Source organism: Pezoporus flaviventris, unplaced genomic scaffold (genome assembly GCF_033815535.1).
Source record: "Pezoporus flaviventris isolate CSIRO_AGI_PZ_B2104156 unplaced genomic scaffold, CSIRO_AGI_Pfla_v1 ptg000006l, whole genome shotgun sequence".
Classification (NCBI taxonomy): domain Eukaryota; kingdom Metazoa; phylum Chordata; class Aves; order Psittaciformes; family Psittacidae; genus Pezoporus; species Pezoporus flaviventris.
The window spans coordinates 13,561,653-13,587,810 of NW_026892554.1; the positions used below are offsets into that span (position 1 = coordinate 13,561,653).

Sequence of the window (26,158 nt, forward strand, 5' to 3'; positions counted from 1 at the left end):
GGTGCATTGTTGAACTGATGGATGATATGCAATTATATTGCTAATGTATGTGGACCGTTTGTTTCAACTACCATAAAACAGACACAGGTTTAAGAAACAGACTCTCCCCTTTAAGCTCCAAATGATATGTCTCCAGAAAATGAAGGTGGCATTCCCTCAAATAAGAAGATAAACAGAGAGCTGTGAAGTACTTAACAGATAAAAGATGACCCCTGTCTAATACTGCACCTCCACTTCCCTACGCTGAACCTTATTCTTCAGGCCATCAGCAAGATGTATCTGTAAGTGAACAAAAGAGCCTGGACCCTCCGCTTTGAGGCAGGTAATAAACAGGTAAGACAGACACTACAGGGATTTCCAAGAAGACAGGCATCTAAGGAGATGACACTTGTCCCTGTGGTTCAGAGGCCATTTGAAACCCCACGTGTGAGGAACTAAAAAGAATGGTTCAAAAAATGCAGATGATCTGCTGTTGATAGGTAAAACATGCTACAAGACTATGTTCTTACTGGAGTTAAGCATCATGGGGGAGATGAAGAGCAAAGGAGAAACACAAGTGCGAGCCCTTACACGCTTTCTTTGCTGCATTCAAGTGCTACATGAGGGTGTGAGTGAGAAACAATCTAGATTGAGAAGAAGCAGGATTTATTAAAATGTTAAATTCTTTGCACTTTGCTTAAATATGGTTGGTAACAGGAACACACTGCTCAGTGCTGCCCAACTTAAAAGGCTGCAATCAGTTTTGGTACTGCCCCATTTTGACCACAATACTTGTGTCTTCAGCGGTATGAGGTTTCTTTCGCTTATACTAAAAGTTAATGCTTTCATATTATCACTTTGCTGTAAGAACTGGGACATTCAGAAAAGAAACATGAAAGGTACCATAAAATCTGCCATAAAATTATGAAGATTGGTGAAACAACATTACATTCACTGGCTGTATTATTGTGGTAGCCAAGTCACTAGTTAGAATTTGATATTTTGTTGATGTAAGAACATTAGTTTCTTGCTAATTCTGAAAGCAAAAATTTCTATTGCTCTTTGCAATATACCTAGTAAAAAATACCTGGAATATCTTTATTTAGGTATTCTGAAAACTACCTCTCTCAGGGTGTTGTTTATTTGTGCACATTTAGATTTCAATTCACACATAGAAAAGTTAGGCATACACTGGCTATCTGGAAATGATCCAGTCCTCAACAAGAAATTCCATATGGAAGTGTCCCACCTGTCTCCTGCAGGTACTTCAAATTGTATTGCTAGTATTCTTTTTTACTGGTTGATTTGTTTATGTTCCTACATGCTTTCAACTATCAGCTTGTCTGCACAATCAGAGGTGAATCTAGGGACAGTTGTATATATCCCTTTATATATGGAAGGATAAAAACAAATTTAGTGTTTCAGGAAACAAAACTGCCACTTCAGGAGATCACTAAAGGTTGCACTCCAGCTTGTAACATGAGTGAAGTGGAAATGCCAAAAAGGCTCCTGCACAAAAAAGGTACAAATGTGCAGCAGGACCTTGACTGCAGTTTCAAAAGCACAGTGCAATGGCTGCAGCATAATTAACAGAGAACACAGCATTCTTGTAAAATAAATCACAGAATGCTCACTCCCTGCTCAGGGCACTGAGTTCATCTCTGTGTTAACTAGGTGCACTTTTAAACAAAGCAATAGAGCTGCTCTTGATTTACCACAACCTGAGTTTGGCCAAGGTGGTTGAGATGAAGCAAGCAGCATAGAAATGCTAACAGATGTGTAAAAATTACTAGAACAGATGATGTACACTAAAATGACTTTCCATAACTAGGCTCAAAAGAGCAGGGCCAAGTTCACTTCCACCAGAATATAACTGGCACTCTGGGATCTGCCTAAGCTTTTCCAAAACAACCCAATAAACTCTCAGCTATAAAGTAACGCCTCAACCTTACTAGTCCAATGATTTGCCACTACACAGCTGTAGCACAGCAGTATACGCGATTTCAATAATTAAATGCACAAAGCCACCAAAGCTCACAGGCACCCCAGTTTTTGCACATCCCTTATCACAGTCAAATGACAAATGCAGGTGAACTTCTAGCTATAAATTGCTCCATGGCCTGATGCTTTTTCCAGAGGGGAATAACCTACCTCTGCCACTTCACATCTTTACAGAACTGCAAGAATTCTTGGGGCAGTATATGAAAGAATATCTACAATGCATGTGGCCTATTGGACATCAAGTGTATACAAACAGATCTGCTGATTCTGTAATGCATTTAGTACCTAGAGTATGTTAATTAATTTAGAGACATTCTTTGTTCCTAGGAAAACCTGAAAGGCTAAAGAACAGATTAAAACTACTGTACCAATGTGAAGAGTTAAACTCAAGTTTAGAAAGTTGGGATCACAGCAGTCTATTACCATATTGTATTATTACAAAACACATTTACTATATCTGACACTTTAATAGTTGCATTCACAGCTTCCACTTCAGGCTTCATTCCAAGGGAATCACTCAGTCATTCAGAGCTAAAGGAAAGTGAAAATGTGCTTTAGAAGAACCAACCACTTGTTTTGTTTTAGTTCATGAAGACAGCTGTTGAGTGCAAATGAATAGCCAGGGCTCACTTTCCTTGCTGTTGTATTTTTATACTCTTACAATGCCACCCAGTGAAGAATGGATTTTTTTTTAAATCAGTGTCCTCGAACCGCACATCCCTTTGGATGTATATTCATTTTCTTCTCACTTAAGTTTGACTTAATACTCAATGTAAAGACAATAGATCGTCCTTTTTCTTTGTTCATTTAATTCTAGCAGTTAACCCTACTTAATGACAGGAATACTGTTAGATACCTGTAAAAAGATGTCAAACTCTGAGCAGTTAAATGTTTGTTAAAAGAGAAAGATAAAACTTTTTTCACTAATCTACTTTGTATTGTTTTCTATACATTTTTCTTCTAATTCCACAAATTGTTTTTGGCAGTCTTGGTTTCTTTCATCTACAGCAATGGCACGCCATTTTCCACATTTCCAACCTAAATTTTAGAATCTTTGAAAACCTTTTATGTACTCTGAAATGTATCCCTGATCTCATCTGTATACACACCTTCTGCTAAGTATCTTTCATAGACCTTCAATATTCATGATATGTGGAATGAGAATGATAAACGCCTTTTTTCACTTTATAAAGGACACTGGGATATGTGCTACGGTATTTTGCAAGTGTTAACATAAAAGGTGTTTCTCAAAGTGTCACATATGGTGACTATTTATTTACCGTGATTGTAACAGAATTTGTGTAATAACAAAGGCTGGAATAGGACCTGGGGTGCCCTCACGCATAACAATAAACAGAGATGTCCCTAAAACATTCAGAAAGAATACAGAGAAATCTCAGCACAGCTCATCTATACTAGAAATAGGTTACTTTGGGAGCATAGCGTGTGCTTAAAAGCAAACAAAATTACAGAATGCCTGCAAGATACAGATATTACTTATGAACAAGAGAAACTCGGTCCATCAAACTCTGCACAGGGCTAAGTAGTACACTGTAATGTTAGCATTTCACTAACATCCAACAGCTTTGTTTAATTTTCAGTTTAAAACAAACCAAACCAAATTCCCCTCAAAATATGTGGGATCAAGACAGCTATAAAGAGTACAAGATTTTCTTAAAGCTAAGAAATTTGTTAAAAGGACTATTACACTGTTATAACTCTCCCCCCAACAAATGGAACTCCAAGCTTACCACACTCTGAAGAAAACACCTCATTCCTACCAAACATTACGTACACCTTGACATCTTACCAGCACACAATTATTTCTCTCTGCTAGTGGAAATATCAAAAGAGAATAGATGATAACCTAGCTGAATACTGAATTATGACAGAGTGGCATGTACAGACAACCAACTACAGGAATTTGAAACACTAAATATAAAGTATTCACAACAATTTGAGTATCTGTGAATACAGATGTCCTTTTTCTTTTGCATAACTTTAATTTCATGGCTGCTTGTTTAAAGTACTGCTCTTATTTATACATATATGGTTGGTTATATTTCAGATATGTATATATTCTGCTACTTAAAGGATATGTATCTTACAGCAACATTTAACATGCCATAAGTTCAGTATAGTATTACTAGAAGAAATCCATTTCTATGAAAGCTGTATATTCACAGTGTATTGTTGAAGTATGTATTGCATTAATACCTCACTGTGCTTATAAATGTTAATATAGGTTATTTGTTTATTACTACGTCAAGGTTATTCATCATATGCAGTGTCAGAAAGCACAAGCTGACATCTCATATTGTCTGCTTCAAGGGCAAGACCAATGTGACCTTTGGCTCCTTCTTTTAAAAAGGATGAAATCATTCCAGAGGAATAATGCTGCACTGCACAGCTCCCTTTAAGAATCAATCTGGCATTTATGGTTTCCTATTTCCCATACCATAGTGTGACTTGTTAAGATCTGATGGCTAATTTTCTTTTCAAAGTTTAGTGTTCTAAAATTCCAAAAATATTTTTCTTACTGTGGTATCATTTATGCTTTCTATTTATTGACCATAGAATAAAAATGTCAAATCAGCAGTTCTTTGTTAATTTTGCCAGGGTCTTCTTGATTCCCTCTGGCACTGAAATCATGCTGCCAAGTGATTCCCTAGATCAAGACTGCATTTGTAATCAGAAAGTATTGAAAAAATATTCTGGACTCAGTGATTCTTTTTCATTCCAGAATCTGTTACAATCTCCAAGAAAACCATCTTCATGTTTATTGCCTTTTCTTGCTTTACAGTTCTTCTAAGTTCTCCAATATTCAGCTGATACATGTGTGCAGCTGAAGGGGGAAATGTATTTCGGTTACTGCTGAAAACATGTTGAATATGTATATTGCACAAATAGTGAAAGGGAATCTATTGGTAAAAATGGGAGGTCATCTGTTAACTATGGAGCTCTGCCTTCAGCTGCCTCAGTACCACAACAGTGGTAGATGCACAATTTGAAGCATGAATTAGATTATGAAGCTACATGTGCTATTTCAGAAGGATGATAAAGTACACATGGTCTTGAAGCACACACGCATTTGTACAGGCAACTCTTCGAACTTCATCAACCCCAAAGTGAGTACATTTTTAGAGAGAGAGGGATGAGATACACATGAATCGGTAATTATATTATCTGCGCATGATACTGATTTCACTATAAAATTCAACCAAGGAGAATGCAGCATTCTTTGACCTAGCTGATAAAAGGTCAGAAAGCAATTTTGAATAATAAATGAGACCTGCCGACCTCATGACCCAAGTCTGGCAGGGTCAGCAGCAGCCCTCTCACCAGATGCTGATGGCAGATATACAGACACAGACAGCTCAACTAATGAGCTTCCTGGATAAGGGGTTTAGATCCAGTGACATTTAAGCGTGATGCAGCATATAAAATAAACTTGCAAATATCTATATTGTAAAAAGCTAAAGTGATATTTACAGTGAGGTGTAATACGACATGCTCTGTAATCCACACTACAGCAATTATTTTACTACTTCTAGGTGGTCTTCAACCACCAAATATACCTAGCATTTCTTTAAGGTCTTTTCGCATGTAAAGGGTTCCCAGTCAGCGGATGCACTTTGAGGAGATCTACTTTGATAGTGCATTTCTTTGGCACCTCATTTAGTACAAATCAACAAAAATTTAAGATAAGTTTAAATTTATTTCATTTAAATTCAACCTAATGTATTGCTTCCCCAGTGAGTAAAAGACAAGCCTAGATCATGCAAGGCCATGAAGAATTTTCTCCTGATCACTTTATCAACAGCTCCATTCAGAAAGAGTTACAAAGTAGATGGTTCATGAAGAACAGAGGGCAGCAAACTAGAATTCATTCTCTCACTCACTGTTAGATTTCACTGTGAAAGTGGCCTAGGGTCACTACCGCATTCCAGACCTTGGAAATGCTAAGATTTGACTTTGCCCTGGGTGCTGGGTCTGATCTCCACAACCTGCTGTCTCATTCTTTGAGTACGAATTTGCAGTAGTGTATCTACATGCTTGCTTATGCTCTGCATGAATTAGCAACTAAGGCCAAATTTCTAAATACCCTTGTTGGAGATTTTTGTGATGCAATTTGTAAAGAAAGAGAATTGCCTGGATTCTTCTGGGGCCTAAATACTTCAATATGAATACAATTAGTTACAGGAACTACAAAAGCTATAGTAGCTCTTCTATGTCTTTTTAAAGTCACCATAATTACTTTTAGAAAGAATGTCCTTTAGACATTGAAATCTAGAAGCTACATTAAAACACTATAGAAAAGTTATTGTGCTCTATTCAATTCTGTATTGCTTTGCGTAAGCTAATTTTAACTTACACAGCAACTGGTATTTAAGAAATCTGAAACTTTCAATATTTGATGGAGCTGGAGAAAAAATGCTGCCCCATTTCACTGAAGGGGAATCTGAGGAATTAAATGCAATGAAAAAACATTTCCTTTAAGTTATTTAAAGCTTCTGCCTTTCAGTTTAACTGCATGCCTGCATGTTCTTGAGTCGTGAGAAAGGATAAAGTAGCTGATTTGCTTTTGCCAAACAGTTTATAATTCTGTATACTCCTACAAGATTATTTTCTATTTATCTCCCCTTTAAATTAACCAGCTTTTAAAATTATGTTGATATAGAGCCTGTTATTTTTTCTTGTCTGTCTTTAAGCTCTCCTCTGTTTATGCCGCACCTTTTCAGAAGCAACAGAAAAGAACATAACCTCCCCAAAAGGACTCGATACCAATGTACATAACTTCGTAATATTTGCAGTATTATTCACCTTCGTTTTATATCTTCACAGTGTATCAGCTGTTCTGAAAGCCACTGTACAACTTTTGACTGAAATATTATCCCTGACATTTATAGATAGAATTTACCTCCATTGTGGTGACTGGCACACCACTAGGGAGAGAGCATCTGTATCCTTCTGATCCAGGGGCTGCCTGGAGCCATTTAGATCTTTTTAATCAGTGCTGATTAAGGCACGTCAGATGACTACCCTCAAATTTATCACTGCCTCTAAACACCTTGTAGCAGCCAATACCTAGGGCAGCTAGCGCAAGGGATTGTCTTGACCACACATCCTCCTCCCTCTGCACTTGTGAGGACTTTGCAAGGGGAATTACACACTGTCTCTACATAATCTATCCCAATTTTTCACTGACTCAAGTGTGTGCCCAGAATACAATTTTGGGACTTCAGTACTATGTGTAGATACCAATTAAACTCATTGTTAGTGAACCCAGCTTCTAAATCTTAGTGTATTCATTTAGGGAACCAGTAATAGCAACCAGCTCCCGCACTACCAGCCTGCATGCAATTGAAATAAAAATTGATTATAAATAGATTAGATTACAAAAGTTGCTCAAAAATCTGCTTGCAGCTTTGCTTCATGTATTTAAGGCAGCAGCATCCTCTAAAGGGGAAAGAATTTCATACTGCAGCCACTGCATCAGTAAAATATACTTAGCCTTGCTGCTTTGATTTGTCTTGCTGCTAGGTAATACATGTATTTTTGTGAGTCTGCTAGATTTCCTTAAAAAAAACATTACACTCACTCTGCTTTATGACCAACATGAGCTCTATAGTAGGTAACCAGTATCTAATACACAGTTGTGCTCCTAATTCAACGCCTATGCTGCTTCCCCCTCCCAAACAGTGCCTTGGTACTCCAAAGGCACATCTCTCTTTGAAAAGGAATGTATCTGGGATCTTTGGAAAATATTACAAAAAGGGGGGGGGGGGATAAAGTGCCAGATTATTTTTTTTATGGCCGCCTATTTTATAGCTATGAGAGTACAAGTCATTTTAGAAGTCAACAAAGAGTTGTTCACAAGAGCTTCATGTCCATTTTCCCCTTACAAGACCCTGCAAGGCTGGGCACTATCAGAAGCTGCTGCCTAGCAGACTAAATCATCTATTACATAAATCTGCTAGGTTTGGGTTAATTGTTTACCAGTTAAACAATGTGAAGCAGAACAGCAGACTCTAGAATTAGATTTACAGGTTTGAGTTACATCTCTTAAGCAAGATCTGAAAATGCTTTAATTGGAGAGTTAGAGAGAGGAGGAGCTCAGGAGATTTGCCTAATAGGATTGCCTATAAGCAGAAATTCTATTTTTCTTTTCTCAGCAAGAGCCAAAAATGCATGCTGGGGAGTGGATCTCTCTGTGGGCTTACAAGGGCAGAAGTATGGCAAGGAGAAGTCAGGAAGAAATAATTTTGTTACAGAAAATCATCCCAGATAGGTCCAACACACAAAAATTATTAAACACATCTCCTAGGTGTGCTCTGATGTACCCTCTGCCCCGTGCCAGTGTAGTGACAACTAATGCACGGTGGGCTGCTGTTTTCTACCACTTGTCCTATTTTTCATGCAGTACAACCACTCCATTCCATTTTAATTTTTGTTCTGCATGTTTATGCAGTGACACGGACAATATGTATTTCTTACTACACCCACCAGAGGATCCATTTTTAGTATTACCTCTGGGCCCTAAATGAGGAATGTGTAAATTAGTACCATCCACAAAAATCAACATGCTTTCCAGAGTGTACAATATTTATTCTTCTTGACCTGGAACAGAGCATTCCCAAAAGCAATTAACATACCTTCTGCTCTCTCTTCTTCTCCTACTAAAATCACTACAGAGAAAAGTAGAATACTAGTTTTCCATTTTGGTATGTTTTATCTAGCTTTGGTCCAAACTGAAGTAGTAGTCACCAGTTTTTAGGAACTTGTGCTTTATAGGAGCCACCCTGATACATCCCAGGACAGTTTGGCTATCTGTGGCTTTCATTTTCTGTTAAGAAATCATTTCTTATGCCATTATTTCCCTGAAGAGATTGTTTTATTGTGATGCTAAATGCAAGTTACAGTTTTGCAAGTTGCATAAACTAATGAGCTGAGAATTTTCTCAGGAGAATTTGCACGTTATCACGATGATAAAAAAATAAATGATTGCAGTGTGTTTTATTACAAAGGAACAGCTTCTCCACACATGCTCCAAGGTGTCAAACAACCCCAAACACAGGGCTTTAACCTACATTCCTTATTAGGACTTCAAGTTACTACAATGTATTTACATGCTTTTTTGTCAAAAATCATCATCCTTTCTCAGTCATTAAACTGCACTGAATTTCAGTCTTCTCTTTTGAATTTTGGAAGACTAAGTGCTAAAAATGCATGAGCTACACAACTGCCTGTGGAGTTTGTGTCCAACTATGAAAAGTCTTCTGCTTCCCCAGATTTTACATACTAGTCCCCATATCCAATTTTTAACTTTTACCAACCTTGAAGTCCTTTTTCTGTTCTATCAGGAGTGAAGTTCATTTGCAGACAGCTGCAATATGAGTTTCCTCACCCTGCCCTGCCATTGACCTACAACCTGATCTAAAAAAACCACCTTCTTTCAGAGTGAGAAGTTATTCATTTGCTGTAATAGCTCTATTTTGGGCCTCCTCAGCAAAAACAGACAATTGTGCCCAAATAGCATGAGGTTGTGTGATACCAGCTCTGTTTTATATATACACCGAAAAAAAATCCACAAAATGTTTCACTTAAGACTGGCTCACAAATGAGAGGCAAAAAAAATCAGATTTAAAAATAGCCTTAATATATGCTTTGCTATAAAAAAGTATTAGACATTGATACTTCTTGTTCATACAGGTTCACTTTATTCTTCATACTATGCAGCTTTTTCACTGAGTAAAATCTAGTTTTCTAGATGTCCATTGTATGCAGGGCAGCCTTCAAAAGTTACCATTGCCAGAGAATAAATGAGAAAAGGGAGAATCAGGGACTACAGAATAATAATTGGAAATAAATAAAATGTTTCTGATGAAAACAATTAGTCACAAGCATTACAAGTTGAAATTCAGTTCAGTGTTAAAGAGACAGTTTAGAAGCACATGGTACATTTATCACAGCTCCACAGACAAGTTATTGAGCTGTCTGTGAAAAACAGAGCCAAACAGGAAAGCTTTCAGCAGAAAGCAGTGGTTGAGGTCCTTGATTGATAGAGTTAGATGATGCAAAGCTGTCTGATGGCCTTTCTGCAAAATAAAGTGAAGGAACTCAAGGTCTTTCATGACGATCTCTGACCACAGATGAACAGCTACTTTATTACAGCACAGATTGAGGTTGCACCTTAGTCCATATTCTGCCACTTTTGGATGCACACGGTTAACTTTACCAACAATCCACTGTGTTTAACATAAGTGTCTGCCATCTTTACAGGATTTAAAAAGGGACAGCAGACTGCAGCAGTTAAAAGCTTCACCTCTTTTCTGTTTAACTGTGGTAACTGAAAAAAAGTCAGTTTTAACACAGGCTTCTTCAATGATAAGGCTGATTATTCAGGGAGAAGTGCCTCATTTAAAAGATAGAGAAAATCCCCGTTGTGCATAACAGCCACAATCTACCTGCTGCTCCTCTTCCCTCAGAAATGAAATGATTTACATTTCCCAAAATGTAATCTCTTTCTAATGACTTAGGTGTGGTTGCATTCTTCACGGACATGATGCCACTGATTTCACAGAACACATACTTGCAAAACCTGAGGATTATTGCACTACATTTGCTTTTAGCAGAAATGGAATGCTTATCTCCATGCTTGCAATACCTAGGAAACATTCCTTTTAAGCAAAAGAGCCAACACTGACTGACCAATATCATGTGTTTATAGTTGCCTAAATAATCCTGCCTTGTGGAGCAACTACTAAATTCAGGTGGAAGCACCGACTTCTCTTTAGGTGGGGAATTTGGGATACTTTATTCAGATTTTTAAAGATATTTAGCTGCCTGTGATTTACATTGGCTGAGGCTGTTCTGCCTTTTTAGTTTGAAAGTCTCAACTTAGAGCCAAATGCTATGACCCCAGTCACTTCCAGACTTCTTGCATGTAGGGCACGGATTCTGCCACTCCAGACCATCTATGTCACTATTCTCACATAAATGCTGTGCTCTATGTTTGCTTCACATTAAGACTATTAAGATCAATGCATGTGCTTGAGCCCCATGTTATTCTCCAATATTAACACAAGTATAGGAAGCTAATGAGATTTTCTTTGCTGTTTAAGTACCTAAACTCTGTTTACAGGGATTCTGGCCCTCTCTCTCCATACAAACTTCCCTCTGGATACCTCAATGCAGCTTTAGGTGCTGGCCTGAATTCTACAGGATACTTTCAAATCAAGGTGACCGCAATAGGTGGAAAAAAGAGGAGAAAATATGTGAGGACTACAACTGTTTATTCTGTAGACATTTCCACATTGACTGACACTTCTGATCTGAATTATTCTAGTCTAGTGCATTTTATATTTGAAGTGCTTTCATTTATCCTTGCATTCATTTGTATACTTCTGTTTGCGTTAATCTTTCAGCTCTAGTGCCCCATTGTGAGCACAAGGGTTTAAGTAGGAGCATCCTCTTACCAGAACGAGTTACAGTAAAGCCCAGTAAACATCTTTCCCCAGAAGGTGTCTCCATAAGCAACTGAAGTGTCAGAGACTACAAAAAAGCACAGTTCTAACATGGAAAAGTTCATGTATTCAGGCAATGCTTAAAAGAATTACCCAGCTTTCTAACCATTTCTGTTCTGCAGTTAAGTGATGAGCCTTACTTATATCAACACATTTCCTTACCACCTCTTTGACAGCCTTTTTTTTAAAGTCAGTGTTGATCACTGCTCCCCAAACTCTCTTCCTCAGAATAGCTTTTTCTTTTCATTACCTTAGTTTAATATTTGCTTTATAGGCTGCTGCCTAAATTGTCTCTTGTTATGGAATTCAGTGTCACAGCTATAAAAAGACTGACAAGAGAAACCTGCCTTGAAATTCTGACTTTGGAGTGGCTAGTTTACAAATGCTTTTTAAACTATTTTTACAAGCACTCCTCACCAAATGCACACTTAAAATGTGAAAAATGTATTTATTTTGGTATTAGGCCACAGTCACGTGAAAGTAATAATAAAACTGTGAAACCAGTAACTGATCAAGTAAAGCAATGAAACTGAGACTAAAAAATCCCCATTCTCAATGAATCAATGAAATTGAGAGGAAAAAAAAAAAAAGCCAGCAGAGTAATTGCCAGTATTTAGTGTTCAAAATAGAGAGTCTGGTACTTCAGGAAAACATTCTATAATTCTATGAGTTATTTAATGAAAGTACATTCATTAATTCATTAATTCATAATGCAAGCAGCTATCACACTTACTTAGAAAAGGAGCACACAAAACCAGGTTCATTAACGACAGGCTGTAAGAGCATCATACAGAGTTTGCATTCACAGAACTACCTAGCTCCTTTTCCATGCCTGATGTGGTATATACTTTGCCCTAAGTACTCAGCTTTCAACAACAAAAATTACCCTTTTTTAAAATAACAAACACCAGTAGTAGCTTTAAATTATAACATTTTAAACACCTCATGATATTATTTAGTTGATTTACTCTGACTGGTGGTGTACATGCTGCAGGTCTTGCAGGATTTTTATGCAAAATGAGATTCAGAATATCAACTAGGTTTTTCTTCCTGTAGCATATAAAAGACTCCTCACCACAGTACAACCTGATAAAAAGGAAGACACTCTCTATTGCTTAGGTTAGATATTGGTCCAATAGAGTCGGGGAAAATTGAAAATAACATTATCAGTAGAGAAAGGCATTGGGAAATAAAAGAGATTTCTGTATTAATCTTTAAATTGATGCTGTGTGTTTCTAACCACACAATTTTAAAACAAACTTTAAAACATTTAAAATTATTTCTAAGTGGCATTTCTCTCTGGTTAATATTGCAAACACTGTTTTCACATACTGAAGGCTTAACTATGAGAAGGATTGTGTTATTACATTTTTCTGTTGCATAAATTCAATCTTGGAATAAAAACCCTTTAAAAAACAAAACACCATGTCTGGTTCATATAAATAAAGGTGTTTTAAAAACCTGTATTGACTTTTCCATGTTATTAAGCTTTTTAGACGAATCCGGTTGTTAAATGGTTGTTCTAGTAACTGGCCTGTCATCTGGAAATGTTCTTAGATTGTTTTTTTGACACAATGTCCCTGCAGAAAGTTGGGCAGTGTGACATAAAGAGCACAGGTTTGCCTATCACGCTGATTACTTGATGTAATAGTAAGCAAGCTTAAGTGAACTGTGTGTCTTCAATCTTTCCAATCACTTAGGGATGGGCACCAGAGGATACCATCCATCATCCATGGCCTGAAACATATGGTGCATCAGCAATCTTAGGCTGACCTAAATGATAGTAAAAGCTGCTATGCTGTTCACAATAAGAAATTGTTGTCCACTGAATTACAGGTTTGTGATTAGATTGCTAACATGGCCAACTTGATGTATAAGTGAAGTGTCCAGGAAAGATATTCCCTAGGATCCTTTGAAGATTAATTTATACCCTTGAAATGTGCACCAATCACAAAATGAAAAAATATGTCAAGATATTTTTCTTGTGAACAAAAAAAGCTCTGCAGTGGTAACAGCTATTAATTTATTTTTGGCAGTTTTAGCCAACAGAATTCAATAAACAAGGTCCTTAAAGGTTTTGGGTTGTTTTTTTTTTTGCATTGTTTTGTTGCAAGGCTTTTACTGCTTAACTCCTAAATGCACTGAGCATGACAACAATATCTTTTATAAAAGGGACAGCTCCTCCTCAGATTCTACTCTAAAATCTCATGTACAATTGCAAGTATCACACAGACAGCTGGAAAAATACTGAAATTTCTTAAAGCTGCATTATTATATTCCTATCTAGTTGATCTATAATACGATATTAAGTACCTATTTTTAAGATATATAGAAAATATATTGTAATATATCTGACCACTGATCACCAAATTATCAGTCTTCTCCATAAAGTAGATTATGCTTCTCATGTTATTCATTTACCAATTTAGGAGAAAATGCATCCAAATCACACAGTTAAGGTTCAAGCTCTACCCCTTAAATCCTCTTTAGGTAATAGAACACAAATGGTGAAAGGTACATTTTAAAAGGCATGGTCAGAAAGTGAAAAAGAACATTGCCTTGTATCTGTGATCTGTATTATCACATAACTAAAAAAACCCAGATACGTTTCTGCTGAGCATTCAAGACCATTCACAAAAACCAGCTTACTCCAGGCTGAAGGAAACACACAGCATCAATTTAAAGATTAATACAGAAATCTCTTTTATTTCCCAATGCCTTTCTCTACTGATAATGTTATTTTCAATTTTCCCCGACTCTATTGGACCAATATCTAACCTAAGAAATAGAGAGCGTTTTCCTTTTTATCAGGTTGTACTGTGGTGAGGAGTCTTTTATACGCTACAGGAAGAAAAACCTAGTTGATATTCTGAATCTCATTTTGCATAAAAATCCTGCAAGACCTGCAGCATGTACACCACCAGTCAGAGTAAATCAACTAAATAATATCATGAGGTGTTTAAAATGTTATAATTTAAAGCTACTACTGGTGTTTGTTATTTTAAAAAAGGGTAATTTTTTGTTGTTGAAAGCTGAGTACTTAGGGCAAAGTATATACCACATCAGGCATGGAAAAGGAGCTAGGTAGTTCTGTGAATGCAAACTCTGTACGATGCTCTTACAGCCTGTCGTTAATGAACCTGGTTTTGTGTGCTCCTTTTCTAAGTAAGTGTGATAGCTGCTTGCATTAATGAATTAATGAATGTACTTTCATTAAATAACTCATAGAATTATAGAATGTTTTCCTGAAGTACCAGACTCTCTATTTTGAACACTAAATACTGGCAGTTACTCTGCTGGGTTTTTTTTTTCTCTCAATTTCATTGATTCATTGAGAATGGGGATTTTTTAGTCTCAGTTTCATTGCTTTACTTTCCTGAAGGAAATTATTCTCTTTAGAGAAATAGTTTTGCAATGATGGCTGCTATGTACAATTACCACAAGAAGACTGGAAACAATGGTTCTCTCTGTCCTGTCCATCAGTCTGCTCCTTTCTGTGAGATACTTTGCTGTCCCCATATGTGTGAGATAGATCTGCTTGCTCTGTCTATTAGACTTTCTACTGATGCTTTTGCTTTATTTCTACCATGCTTGTAACTGATGTAAGTTCTTAACCACATACAGGTCCTATTTTACAACATTCCTAACCATGCACTAAAACATTAAATTTTATTACAGAAAAGCATGGGTTTACACTCATGGACTTTCTTACTATTCCTTAATATAGTCCATTGCCAGCAGTGTAATTCATATAATATACTATATATCATACCTTGACTTTGATGACAATGGTCACTAGTGAAAGGGGCTCCTTTTCCAAAAAGCATATACTAATTAAATAATGAATTCTTTCCTGTAGATTGAGGATGGCCTTAATCTGATAAGATTATCTGGGACACACCTATTTAAAAGATCTTCCTAATTTATGTCAAAAAAGCTACTCTTGCCTGAAAACACAAATTAAAACCAGCGCCTGCTGAACTTACATAAGAATAAAAAAAAAATTAGATTGTCTCTTCAGTCCAGACAAAGATATATGTTCACTCTCAGCATTAAACTCTCCAGTCTCAGGAGATGCAAAACCTTGACAGCACTCCACTTCCCAAAAGAAACAGATAATTTAGCAACAGAACATTACCAGAACATAAAACTGAACAGTGGGCTTTACTTCTCTCAGATATATGTTGTTTGTTTTTTTCATTTTAAATTCACTTCTGAAGCTTAAGGAAAAAGAGAAAAGAAAAAAGCCATCCAAAACCTATCCTTATAAAAGGGTGGTAAAGAAGAAAAGAATACCCAGAGCAGCTATTAATTATTCTACAGAAAGTACCTCCTGGATTCAGGACCCTACTTCACCCTCTTCACTAGGCTATCTGAGCATCTTCTGGTAGTGCAGCAGGTGATGTGACTACCATCCATCATACGAGAACAACACAGGCACCTGGTCTTTAGGGAATTCGCGATAGGTATCTTAAGCGTGATACAAGTTGATTTTTTCCATAGTAGGGAAAGAAAAAGCAAAATCTTCTGCTGATACATCTGAGGAAATTTATTCTCAAATTCAAGATGCACTGGAAAGGTTTCTGTAGTCATTAACATTTGAATTGCCATTTTTTTGTAAGTACAGTTGAAGAACTAACAAATAATGCTGAAGCAAGATAGGATACTCCGTGGATCTAACTTTGGGCCTCAAAGCATACGCTGAAACAATAAATACAAACCAAGGACAACATACTAAACAACATGCATATTAAATTTCTGGATTTGGAAGTAATCTTGTGTTAATCTGTTCTATGTACCATCTGAATATGAAATGCTATTTCTATTAACCCTGTTTATCTGCTTTGAAACAACACTGACCTCATCTTTCTATAAAAAGCAAAATAGATTCTGGATTACGGAAGAGATGTGAAATACAAATGGATGTAGTAAGACTTCTGAAAATGTGTGAAGATACAGAACTGCATACAGAGATGAACACATTCTCCGTCCTGAAATGTAACAGTTCTGTTGATACACTTTCTACATAGTGATGGCTATTCCTGTACCTCCAACTGGTTCAACATTTGCTTGGTAAGTTTCATAGGCCAGAAAGGCTTCTTCAGTTATTTCCACTTTTTTTTTTTCCTGACACCGATGTCTTGCTCTCTTATTAGATGCTCTTCAGCACTGTTTGGTTGTATTGCTCTGCTAAGTGTTAACTAGACTCAGCTTCTATAACTAATAATAAAGACTTGTATAAAGTAATTCTAACTTTCAGTGCGATTTTCATAAAACATAATGGAAAAATTCCATCTTACTGAAAACTAGATTCCAACTTGCTGAAAACACTACTTGCAGTAGAGTTTGAAGGAATTTCTCTCTTTCCGTTAGGATTTCTTTTTTTTTTTCTAAATAAATAATACTAAAGCACTGAACTTGTGTTACTGCCAGATAATTTGGGATAGGGAACATTATAATGGGGGTCTCCTACAGGCCACCTGGCCAGGAAACCAAGTAGATGAGGCCCTCTATAGAGACAGGTGTAGCCTCACCTTCACAGGCCCTGGTCCTCATGGGGGACTTCAACCACCCCAATATCTGTTCATGGGACAACGCACCAGGGCACAAGCAATCCAGAAGGTTCCTGGAATGCATTGATGACAGCTTCCTTCTCCAAGCGCTAAGAGGAACCAATGAGGGTTCGTTTCAACTAAACCATAGAGATGACAAATTATATGCTATTAGCAAGTCTGAACACTGTTTGACTGAGAACAGCAACATAGGCAAGGAGATGTTCAGAATAAGGAAGCAAGATGTGGCAAAGAGTGGCTCTTAAAAAAAACCGAACAAACAGTAAAAGGCAGAGGAGACTAGACTTGCCCCCCCAAAAAGCTGGGGATATCACTTTTGGAGTATTTGCAGTTCAATCACTTCTTATTTTGAAGCCCCAACTCAGAACCAGCTTTCAAATATTTGACAGAGTTGTGTTATGATTTGCCTGTACCAAATGAACTTCTAAATAGAGACTAAAATGAACCAATGATAATTTTATGTCTGTATTAACAACCCCAAAATAGTGTTTACTTTAAAAGATCTAAATGGGAGATATTAGAGATTCTTCCCAGTCAGTAAACACTGAAAAAAGCACACAGAAAACCAAACTGTCCAAACTATCTTGCGCATTTAAATTTAGAATACATGTCATCCTTACTACCTCCTTGACCTATCCTTCCTAATGTTTTGGAGGAGTCTGAGATGGCGCCTGTACAATTTGATTTTGTGTAAAAATACACACCAAATCTGATTTCTGCTACATTAAGGAGTTCACTGGTAAAATATATGGTGTATGGAATGAAATAAACTGTAGTTCTAGAACGAGTCTTTAAGCTTACTTCCTTTAGTACTTGACCACTAACATTAAAGACTACTGGATCAGAATACAGTTTTAATTGGATATATAGGACATGATACAGTGGTATAGTTAAGCTGCAGGTTAGATGGTGAAATACAACATTGATTTGTATTCTTTTACTGGAAATATTTGTAATGTGAAACTAGGATACAATACACTCATTTTTAATGCATATTCAGTGCAGAGGAAAGCTACTGCTGTCACCAGCTTAAACTTAAAGTCCATTCATCAAACAAATGCTAGATTAATTGGTTTGCTGTTTCACTGAAAAAATGAGATCACAGATGAATTTAATTCTCACTAATAGTGATGAAATGTTGATCACACAATTATTTCCTACACTGCTTATTGCTAGTGCGCACACACACACACAAAATTGGCCTGCCCGACAATTCTTTTAGATCAGCCTGAAGTAAATCATGTGGAAGATGTAACATACAGCGGAAGAGGGTTAAACTGGAAAAATGTGAGAGATGCCAGACAGGAAGAGATCTGAAGCCAAAAGTCAAGCCAGATGAAAAGTAACAACTGCAAGAAAGTAAGATTGTAGTGGTTTGCTCAGATGTTGCTCTAAAACCAAAGTCTGGACATGCTTCAAAGCACAGAGACTGTGTAAGAAAAGGGACAGTTTTGATCAGTTTCATTCTAAACACTACTTGCTTTAATCAGACATACAGTGAGGCTCAGAAGGACGTTTCAGATTAGACATTTTGGAGGATTCACGGATGACAAGAATTCCCACTGTAAAGATTTCTTCCTGTCGGCATTCTCACTCATTTTAACCAAAAGCTTTGCTTACTTCATGACAATGGTGGCCTGATTCAGATTTCAGTTTCCATGAACAGGACTCTACTTTGACCTAACCAGATCAGCTCTCATTACATTTTGTAAACAGAGTTTTGATAGATGCAGGAATGTTCTTGGAAAGAATTTAGGGTGGGTGCATGCAAGTGAAATTTCATCACTACTAAGTACAATCTACTCGTCCTGTTGCATGCGCTTTTTGGCCAGTGCAAACGTAAACCCTGCAGACATACTCTAGATCTTCATATGCCAAACTGAAGATACTTAATCTCAATACCCTTGAAAAATTGAGCTAGTCTGAGAAAGCAGCAGGAAGTACTATTGGTTCCTCTAAAGCAATAAAATCTTTAGAACAGCCTGCATACGGAAAATCATCTTAGCATACTCCAGACTTCTTCATATAAAAAGAAAACAAAAATCAGTAAACTTTGTTTCACAAATAGGTTATAAAACCTAAGAAAAATCCTTCACTTGCTTTGCTTTAGGATATCTGTCATAACAAAAGATGTTTCTTATTGTCTCAGGTTTTATTTCAGACAACTGAATTGTCCTTTTCTTTCACATGATTTCAGTGTGCTAAGAAATGAGCATTTTTGCTTATGCTCCTCAAAACCCATGCTGCAGGGATACGTGGATTCTTAACTGCTTATGCATTTAATGGTCTTTTTTCTCAATTTCAATCAAAAAAAGCTATGCACACTGTCCAAATTCACTCATTTCCTAGTTCCTACTAATCTCAAGAACCTTTATCAACCAGAGAAAGGATCAAATGCTGTTCTTGAGCTTTTTAGTCAGCAACCAGCTTCCTGCTTGTGATTTCCTTTAGAGAACTGCTAACCTTCTGTACACATTCACATTGCCATGCTTTTGCTATAATTTTTTCTTCTCCCTTTTACTAGTTTTTTCTTTCTATCCCATTCTCCTTCTCCTCTTTGGCCTTATCTTCTTTGTTTATCAGAAATCCTTCCATGAGTCATCTGGACACCTATTTCTGTATTTTGCTTGATTACTTGTTTCATGATGGATACGGAACCCAGCCACAGCAAGGCAAGCAGTTTCAAAGACTGAATACATTATCTAAATGACAAGCCCCCAAAAAACCTTGAAACTAACACAGTAATGGGAAATGTAAGGATATGAGAACAGATGTGCACTTCTCTGTATGCACAATGTTAAGCCTGAACTTGATTAATCAGATGTTCAGGTTTTCTGGGCATGTAGTATTTCACCAGAATGGAAACAGTAATGTGGCTACAGTAACAAGGAATTTCAATGCATTTTATGTCCCTAAAAGTTACTTCTCGAACAATCAGGCAACCAAGTACAAGCTAGCATTGCAATCTTGTATAATCTTTGTGCTATCAATGGTCCAAACAGACTATGGCTGTCAGGGCTGTCTTTTGAGTCTTTGTTTAAATACAGAGACAGAATGTATATTTGGACTAATATGAAAAGGCAGTAGCTTGTAACAAAATGGCAGTATGAAGGAAAATACCAGAGATAGAACAACCCTTCTCCTTATCTGCACTTCCTTAACAAAGCCTTAATACTTTGCAGACAGGCAAGAAGATTCATTTGCTATACAGAAAGACACAGTCAAAGAATGACTTCCTAAGAGCTGACATAAAGTTGTCTGCAATTGGACAGATTTCTGAAACCCAGACAATAGAAGTGTTTGAAACCCTCTGCTGCAGGTCACTACACTTCTCCAGTGAACAGAAGCTGTTATATCCCGCCTTTCATTGATTTACCATTACTGAATGGATTCCTCATTTTAACAAAACATATTATTATATTCTAGATAAGTCTTTGACAATTTTTTACACTAACCTATGGAATTCAATTGCCACCATTAATTTCACTCTGGTATTTATCAGGAGAAGCTTTTTTCAAGCAAGAACCGATTTATTTAATTGAATAGTTTAAAGAGCTCCAAAACCACATACAAAAGACGAGGGCATAGCTAATAGCTTTCAAATATACTTAAAAGCTTGAATCATTAGCAGTTGCTTAAACTGGGAATTTTTAAGCGCAAACCAGAATTTAATGCAAGCTAGTCTTGGTGGTGTGATTTTTCACATTTACATTTTTCACAAATACAAGAGGCAGTTAAAATAACATTCTGTATTTAGGAATAAAGCCTGTACTTTATGCTTTCCTTTCATTTTTTCAGCTTGGCATGCTGCAACATCACATATATCAGTCTCCCAATTTAATATCTAAGCATTAACATCTTAAACACGTTTATCCTCAGCTGTCTTAAAAGGTAAATAAATTCAGTTCTTCACATTACACAAAAAACCAAAACTGAGTCACACAGTTCCAGAACAACTCGTGTACTATAAAGGTATTTCAGATAAGAGTTTTTTGCTCCCTATGCATTAGAAGAAATAGGCATTCAAGGATGCTTCAGTGCGGTAGCTAAAATGAAATCACAGTCCTACAGACAACATACTTAGGTGTAAAGGAATCTCATTTCTAACTCTCACCCTTGCAAATATTTTGAGATTCCCATTAAAAGTGAAGCAATTTCTGTAGATGACACTGCAGAACGCCTTGAACATAAGCAATGAATTACTGTTGAAGATACAGGTTCAAATCAGCTACAGGAGGGACTATCCAATTTGTTTGTATCCTATCACTAGGCTATTGAATAACAACAGTGGTATTGCCACCATTTTTCATCTGATCGTAGATCTGCACATGGCTAGGTATAGACTACATATGCATATCATAAGATTAAATACTACAAATGAAAAATGAATGAAGAATGCCAGTAAATTTAGTTTATGCACGTAAAAGCAGATAGATTAAGACTGTAAAATCACTGCCTCTGACTCACATGGCAGTGGAAAACAATGCCATGCTGACAACCTGTTAAATGGTACCATTAACCAGAGATTATCAGTGTTCAGGAAGGAGGCAAGAAGGAATAAAGAGCAATGTACTTTTTCAGAATGATGATGAATGTCAAAAAAATAAAGGAAAACCTCAGCTTCTTTGAAGAACTGAAGCAAAGCTTGCAGAAATCAATGGTAAGATTGCTATCAATATGTTTGGAAAAGGTCCAAAATTATTATCTCTGACATTAACATAAAGAAATTGCAACTGTTTGCATTTATATTTCCTTTTAGCAACATTGAAAGAATGTACTAGGAGAGAACACGGTTAACCCTTTCTCTGGCATGCTTTACATTACATTTTAGATGATGTCTAAATACTACCACCCTTAACCATGAAGTAAGGATGCAAGAGCTCCCTAAAGAGTTAGGAGCTCTTTTTCTGAAAGAAAAAAATAACTATATAATATCCTATAAACTTTAAAAATAATAAAAACTGAAAGTCAAATCCTGAAAGTTCTGTTTGTCTTTTTAAAGAAAACTTTTACTGACTTCAGTGGAAATCTGTTGAGTTAAACTAGGTTTAAACATCTTCATATCAAAACTATTAAATGCAATTAAATAAAAATGCAATACACTGATGTTGGCAGCCAAGATTCAGATACCTTTACTTTGGGTCACAGTGCATGATCCCAGTCTTGAATTATGACTTAAAAACCTGAAACAATATTTGACCTTTACCTTGACATTGCACAAGAGGATACCTACTGTACAACCCATACATACAGAGTATTTAATAAGATGATATACCTATCAGGTGAATGGCTAAGACTAACATAATTACTTGTCTTAGTAATTACACTGGTCATGAACTTACTCTAGGACAGGTTTTTAATAATTTCTGCATATCATTGCATGCCACTTGTAGCTTTACTCTAACATATTAAAAACCACTAAAAAGTTGTTCGGTTCTGAATAAGCCCATCAAGTTTTGCAGTGCATTTTAGAAAACCATGCAAACTAAACCAAAAATATTTGTGCTATTTACAGTGGTAGATAATGCAACCGTGTAAAACACAAATGGAAAAAGAAAGTTAATATGGTATTAAATACTCAGTGTAACATCTCTTTCCCAAGTCTTCCCGTATGTTTTACGTCTATTCCAGAATACATTAAGCTGCTGAAAAATAGAATGTCAAAAATCCACTGTTTTAGAGGTTATATTTATGTAGTTCAGATCATGGGTATGAAAAAAAAAGTCCTAGCCAGTATAAATGTATATGAACACTGTGCTTATTCTAGCAAAGCAATTTTCTAGTTGTTTGTTGAATAACCTTCAAATAACAAGGTTAAGAACAGTTGTTTTAGATATTTGTAAAACTTATTTTCAATACGATTTATTGATTTTATTTCAAACACACTGCTTCCTTTATTTGCATCATACAATCAAAGAAACTTTATGTTTTGTTGTTTAATGTTCAGAGGTGATGCGAGAGCATGAAAGTCTTTTAACTTGTTGACAATCACATGAGAAAACTCATAGCCTTATAAGGTCAGAAATAGGCTATTTGGGTTGTCTTACACAGAAATAAAATATTATGAACTCACTCTTAACTTGTTTTGTGTACTACAGAAAGTTTTTCTAAAAGAATACACTAATAAATCTTCCACCTACATGGTTAAGAAACATTTTAATGTTATTTTATATATTGTATATGTCTGCCACTTACCATTTCCATTCTCTACTATGGCAAACGGCTCTCTGCAGATTGCTGTTTTCCTGAAGGTATTCATAGTCTTTTGAACTTCTGCCAGCAGCACTGCTTGCATTGCCTCAATAATCTGTCATGAATGCAAATTATATTGGATGACATCAGTATTTCAGTTATTTATCTGAGCATTTGGCAATTTTAAATAACCACTACAAAATTTTAAGACTCATCCATTGAATGTCATTAGAAAGTCAACACTTAATATCTTTCAGACACCAATAAGTATGCGTCACTACATTCATATTGAGAAATAAACATTAACCGGATAGCAATAAATGGTGGAAGTTGTCAATCATGACCACTTCCCACTAACTGAAAATTCATTTTTTTTAATCTCAAAACTAGAATCAGTTGTCTACTGTCTCCTTCATTTCCAGGGGTCATGGCAATACGCATTAGTAAAGCACATGGTGATAACGAAAATACCTTTTTTTCCTCCCGTGTGTACAAAAATGCTTCATAGACTGAACAAGGACTTTGCATTTTTGAATTTTTAAGGAGTTTGGGGGCTAGTCCCTACCTGAAAAGTTTAACTAATGTTTTGTGATTATAAATAAAGTGGTAGTCTTCTATTCCTCTAACTTGGATGTGATAATACTGTATTTTTTGTCTAAGACAAAGGCAAACACCACTCCTCAAGTTCCTCTTATCCAAAAGCAGTATCTGCTGAAATTATAAACAGCCTATAAACAGCACTTGCAATAGCTAATGCGCCACACGTGGGTGGTAAGGCTGTTTGAAAGTGTGGAGACTGTATGAAAGAATTATTACTTTTCTTTACTTCAGCAGAGGAGCCCCAGGAGAACTGAGAAACCCTAAGACGCTTATAAAGCATATGAAGACCTTATATAATGGATCCAGATTTCCACAATCCTGACTCAGTCTAAATGTCAGCGTAGTGCAGAATGGCAACATGCAGACCTTCCCTTCATTTGGCTTTTCCTTCAGAAAGGAAATACAGTTCCAACCCCCCACCTCAGAAAGGCATTCATTTTCAAGAACAACAAATTTCCTGAAAGACAGAAGTTTCCAGGATAGTGTCCTCCACCTCAACTTAATCATTAGTTTAAATTGGATATGGAAATTTTAAGTTAAATAACTTTATAAACATTTTGTGTTTGTATGATATTTATAAACAACCTATTAAAGTTATTTAAAGTTTAATATGAAGGGAAGTTGATACGTAGGCTCCCACAAACTGCCTGGCAGAGAAACTCTTTCATCTCACTAATCAAGACCAGTGAATTCATTGGCTGTCCTCAATCACATTTCTAGCTGCCCTTGTAAATTCAAATCATTAAGCAGAATATAGGCTGTAGGTATTCTTTGTGACAAAATCCTTTATTGAAGACAAATATACCATAGTCAGGTCCACAGCGTAGAAGTTCATAGCAAGTAACCCAGTCCTATGTGTTTTAATGTAGCACAAACCTTCATCTTGTTATAATAGCATTTTATTTTACAGGGGAAACCAAAAGCAGTTTCCAATTCCACAAATCCATACATCCCTGAGCTTTGGGGATTGCAGATCCTGACTTTACAGCAGACTTTTACAATACATCTACAATAATTAAGAAAGAGAAGGAAACACTGACATGTTTTCACTGTCCTGGGAAAAGTTTTGACAAATTTCTTACAGAGGTACATGAAAGAATTGCACACATTATGTGTTTTGATCTGCTAAGAACCCGCCACTAATCTGGATCAGATAATCATTACCTGAGCCAGTGCTGTGTATGCCAGCCAGGCAGCATTTGTAATGTCATTTCCTCTAACATCTTAAGACAAAATAAAAAGCTGTTGCAAATGGCACGACATGATATTGTAGAGGCACCTGAAGGTCTCTGCATGCTATTTGTCTATCACCTTGTTGAATCTGCATTTCCACAGTGCTCAGCGTGGTTTCACAAGTTTAGTTTGTCCTCTCACTGCATCTTTCCCATGAATTCGCATACCTCATCTATTGTTATCACCAAGTTTAAAAATCTCCAGAAGTGGTTCTTGTTTCTAACACAACAAATCTACATAAGAAACATCTGCCTTCTTGGAAAGTTTCCACTATATCTTTATCATCCTTCTGGATTACATATACATTACCTACCTTTTTGGTTACTAACGTGTTCATTTTTCCCCATTATTATAACTACTGTTATAAATACTAGCTGCTTTTTAGTTGGGATTGTTAAATACGACAACTTATGCTTCTCCTATGGCTGAGAAAGTATAAATAGCCCGTATCCATCTATAAAAACAGTATAAGAAGTGAAAAGTAATTTTCTGATTCCTCAGCAGCAATGCTAGAAAACAATTCAAGAAGACAAGTGAACAAAAGTTGAGGCAAACTGTACCCTTACATCCATAGTAAGTTACAGTGGCTTTCCTTTCTGCAGTTTATCAATTACTAAGTATTACTCTTTGAAATGAGTGGGACTAAGGAGAAAAGTCAATAGACATCACTCCTGGCTATTACTCAGGCCATAACCTATATGGGTCTGAGCCTTGCAGAAACTGCCTCCCACATGCCTCCACAAGGCAGTCACACTGGGGAGCAAAAAAAATATAGATCAAAATATCAGACTTGTATTATCCAGTCTGCTTTCCTCTATTTCTGGATAGTAACTGTCAGGAGAGTTGTCTAGACACTTATACTGTAGTCAGTTGGCTTCAGGTAGACACAAATGCTGTAAAAACAAATGCATCCAGAGACTGTTAAGAGAAATTACCGTAAACGGGCATCAGTGAAGAAGGTACAAGCTTACCAGCACTGCTCTCAGCAATGGCCTTTACATTCAAAGAATAAACCACTTCACATGAAGGTATTGTAATATATGTGAGATTCAT

General features: G+C 36.4%; 1 protein-coding gene across 4 annotated transcripts in view; it reads right to left on the reverse strand.

Annotated features, from left to right (window-relative positions):
- The window catches only part of WDR72 (WD repeat domain 72), a 114,871-nt gene that overhangs the window by 16,352 nt on the left and 72,361 nt on the right, over positions 1–26,158 (reverse strand). For all 4 annotated transcript variants that reach the window (XM_061446990.1, XM_061446988.1, XM_061446989.1 and 1 more), the window contains one exon: positions 23,276–23,387. In XM_061446990.1, coding sequence (XP_061302974.1) covers positions 23,276–23,387 — 112 coding nt within the window. The remainder of the gene's footprint in view (positions 1–23,275; positions 23,388–26,158) is intronic.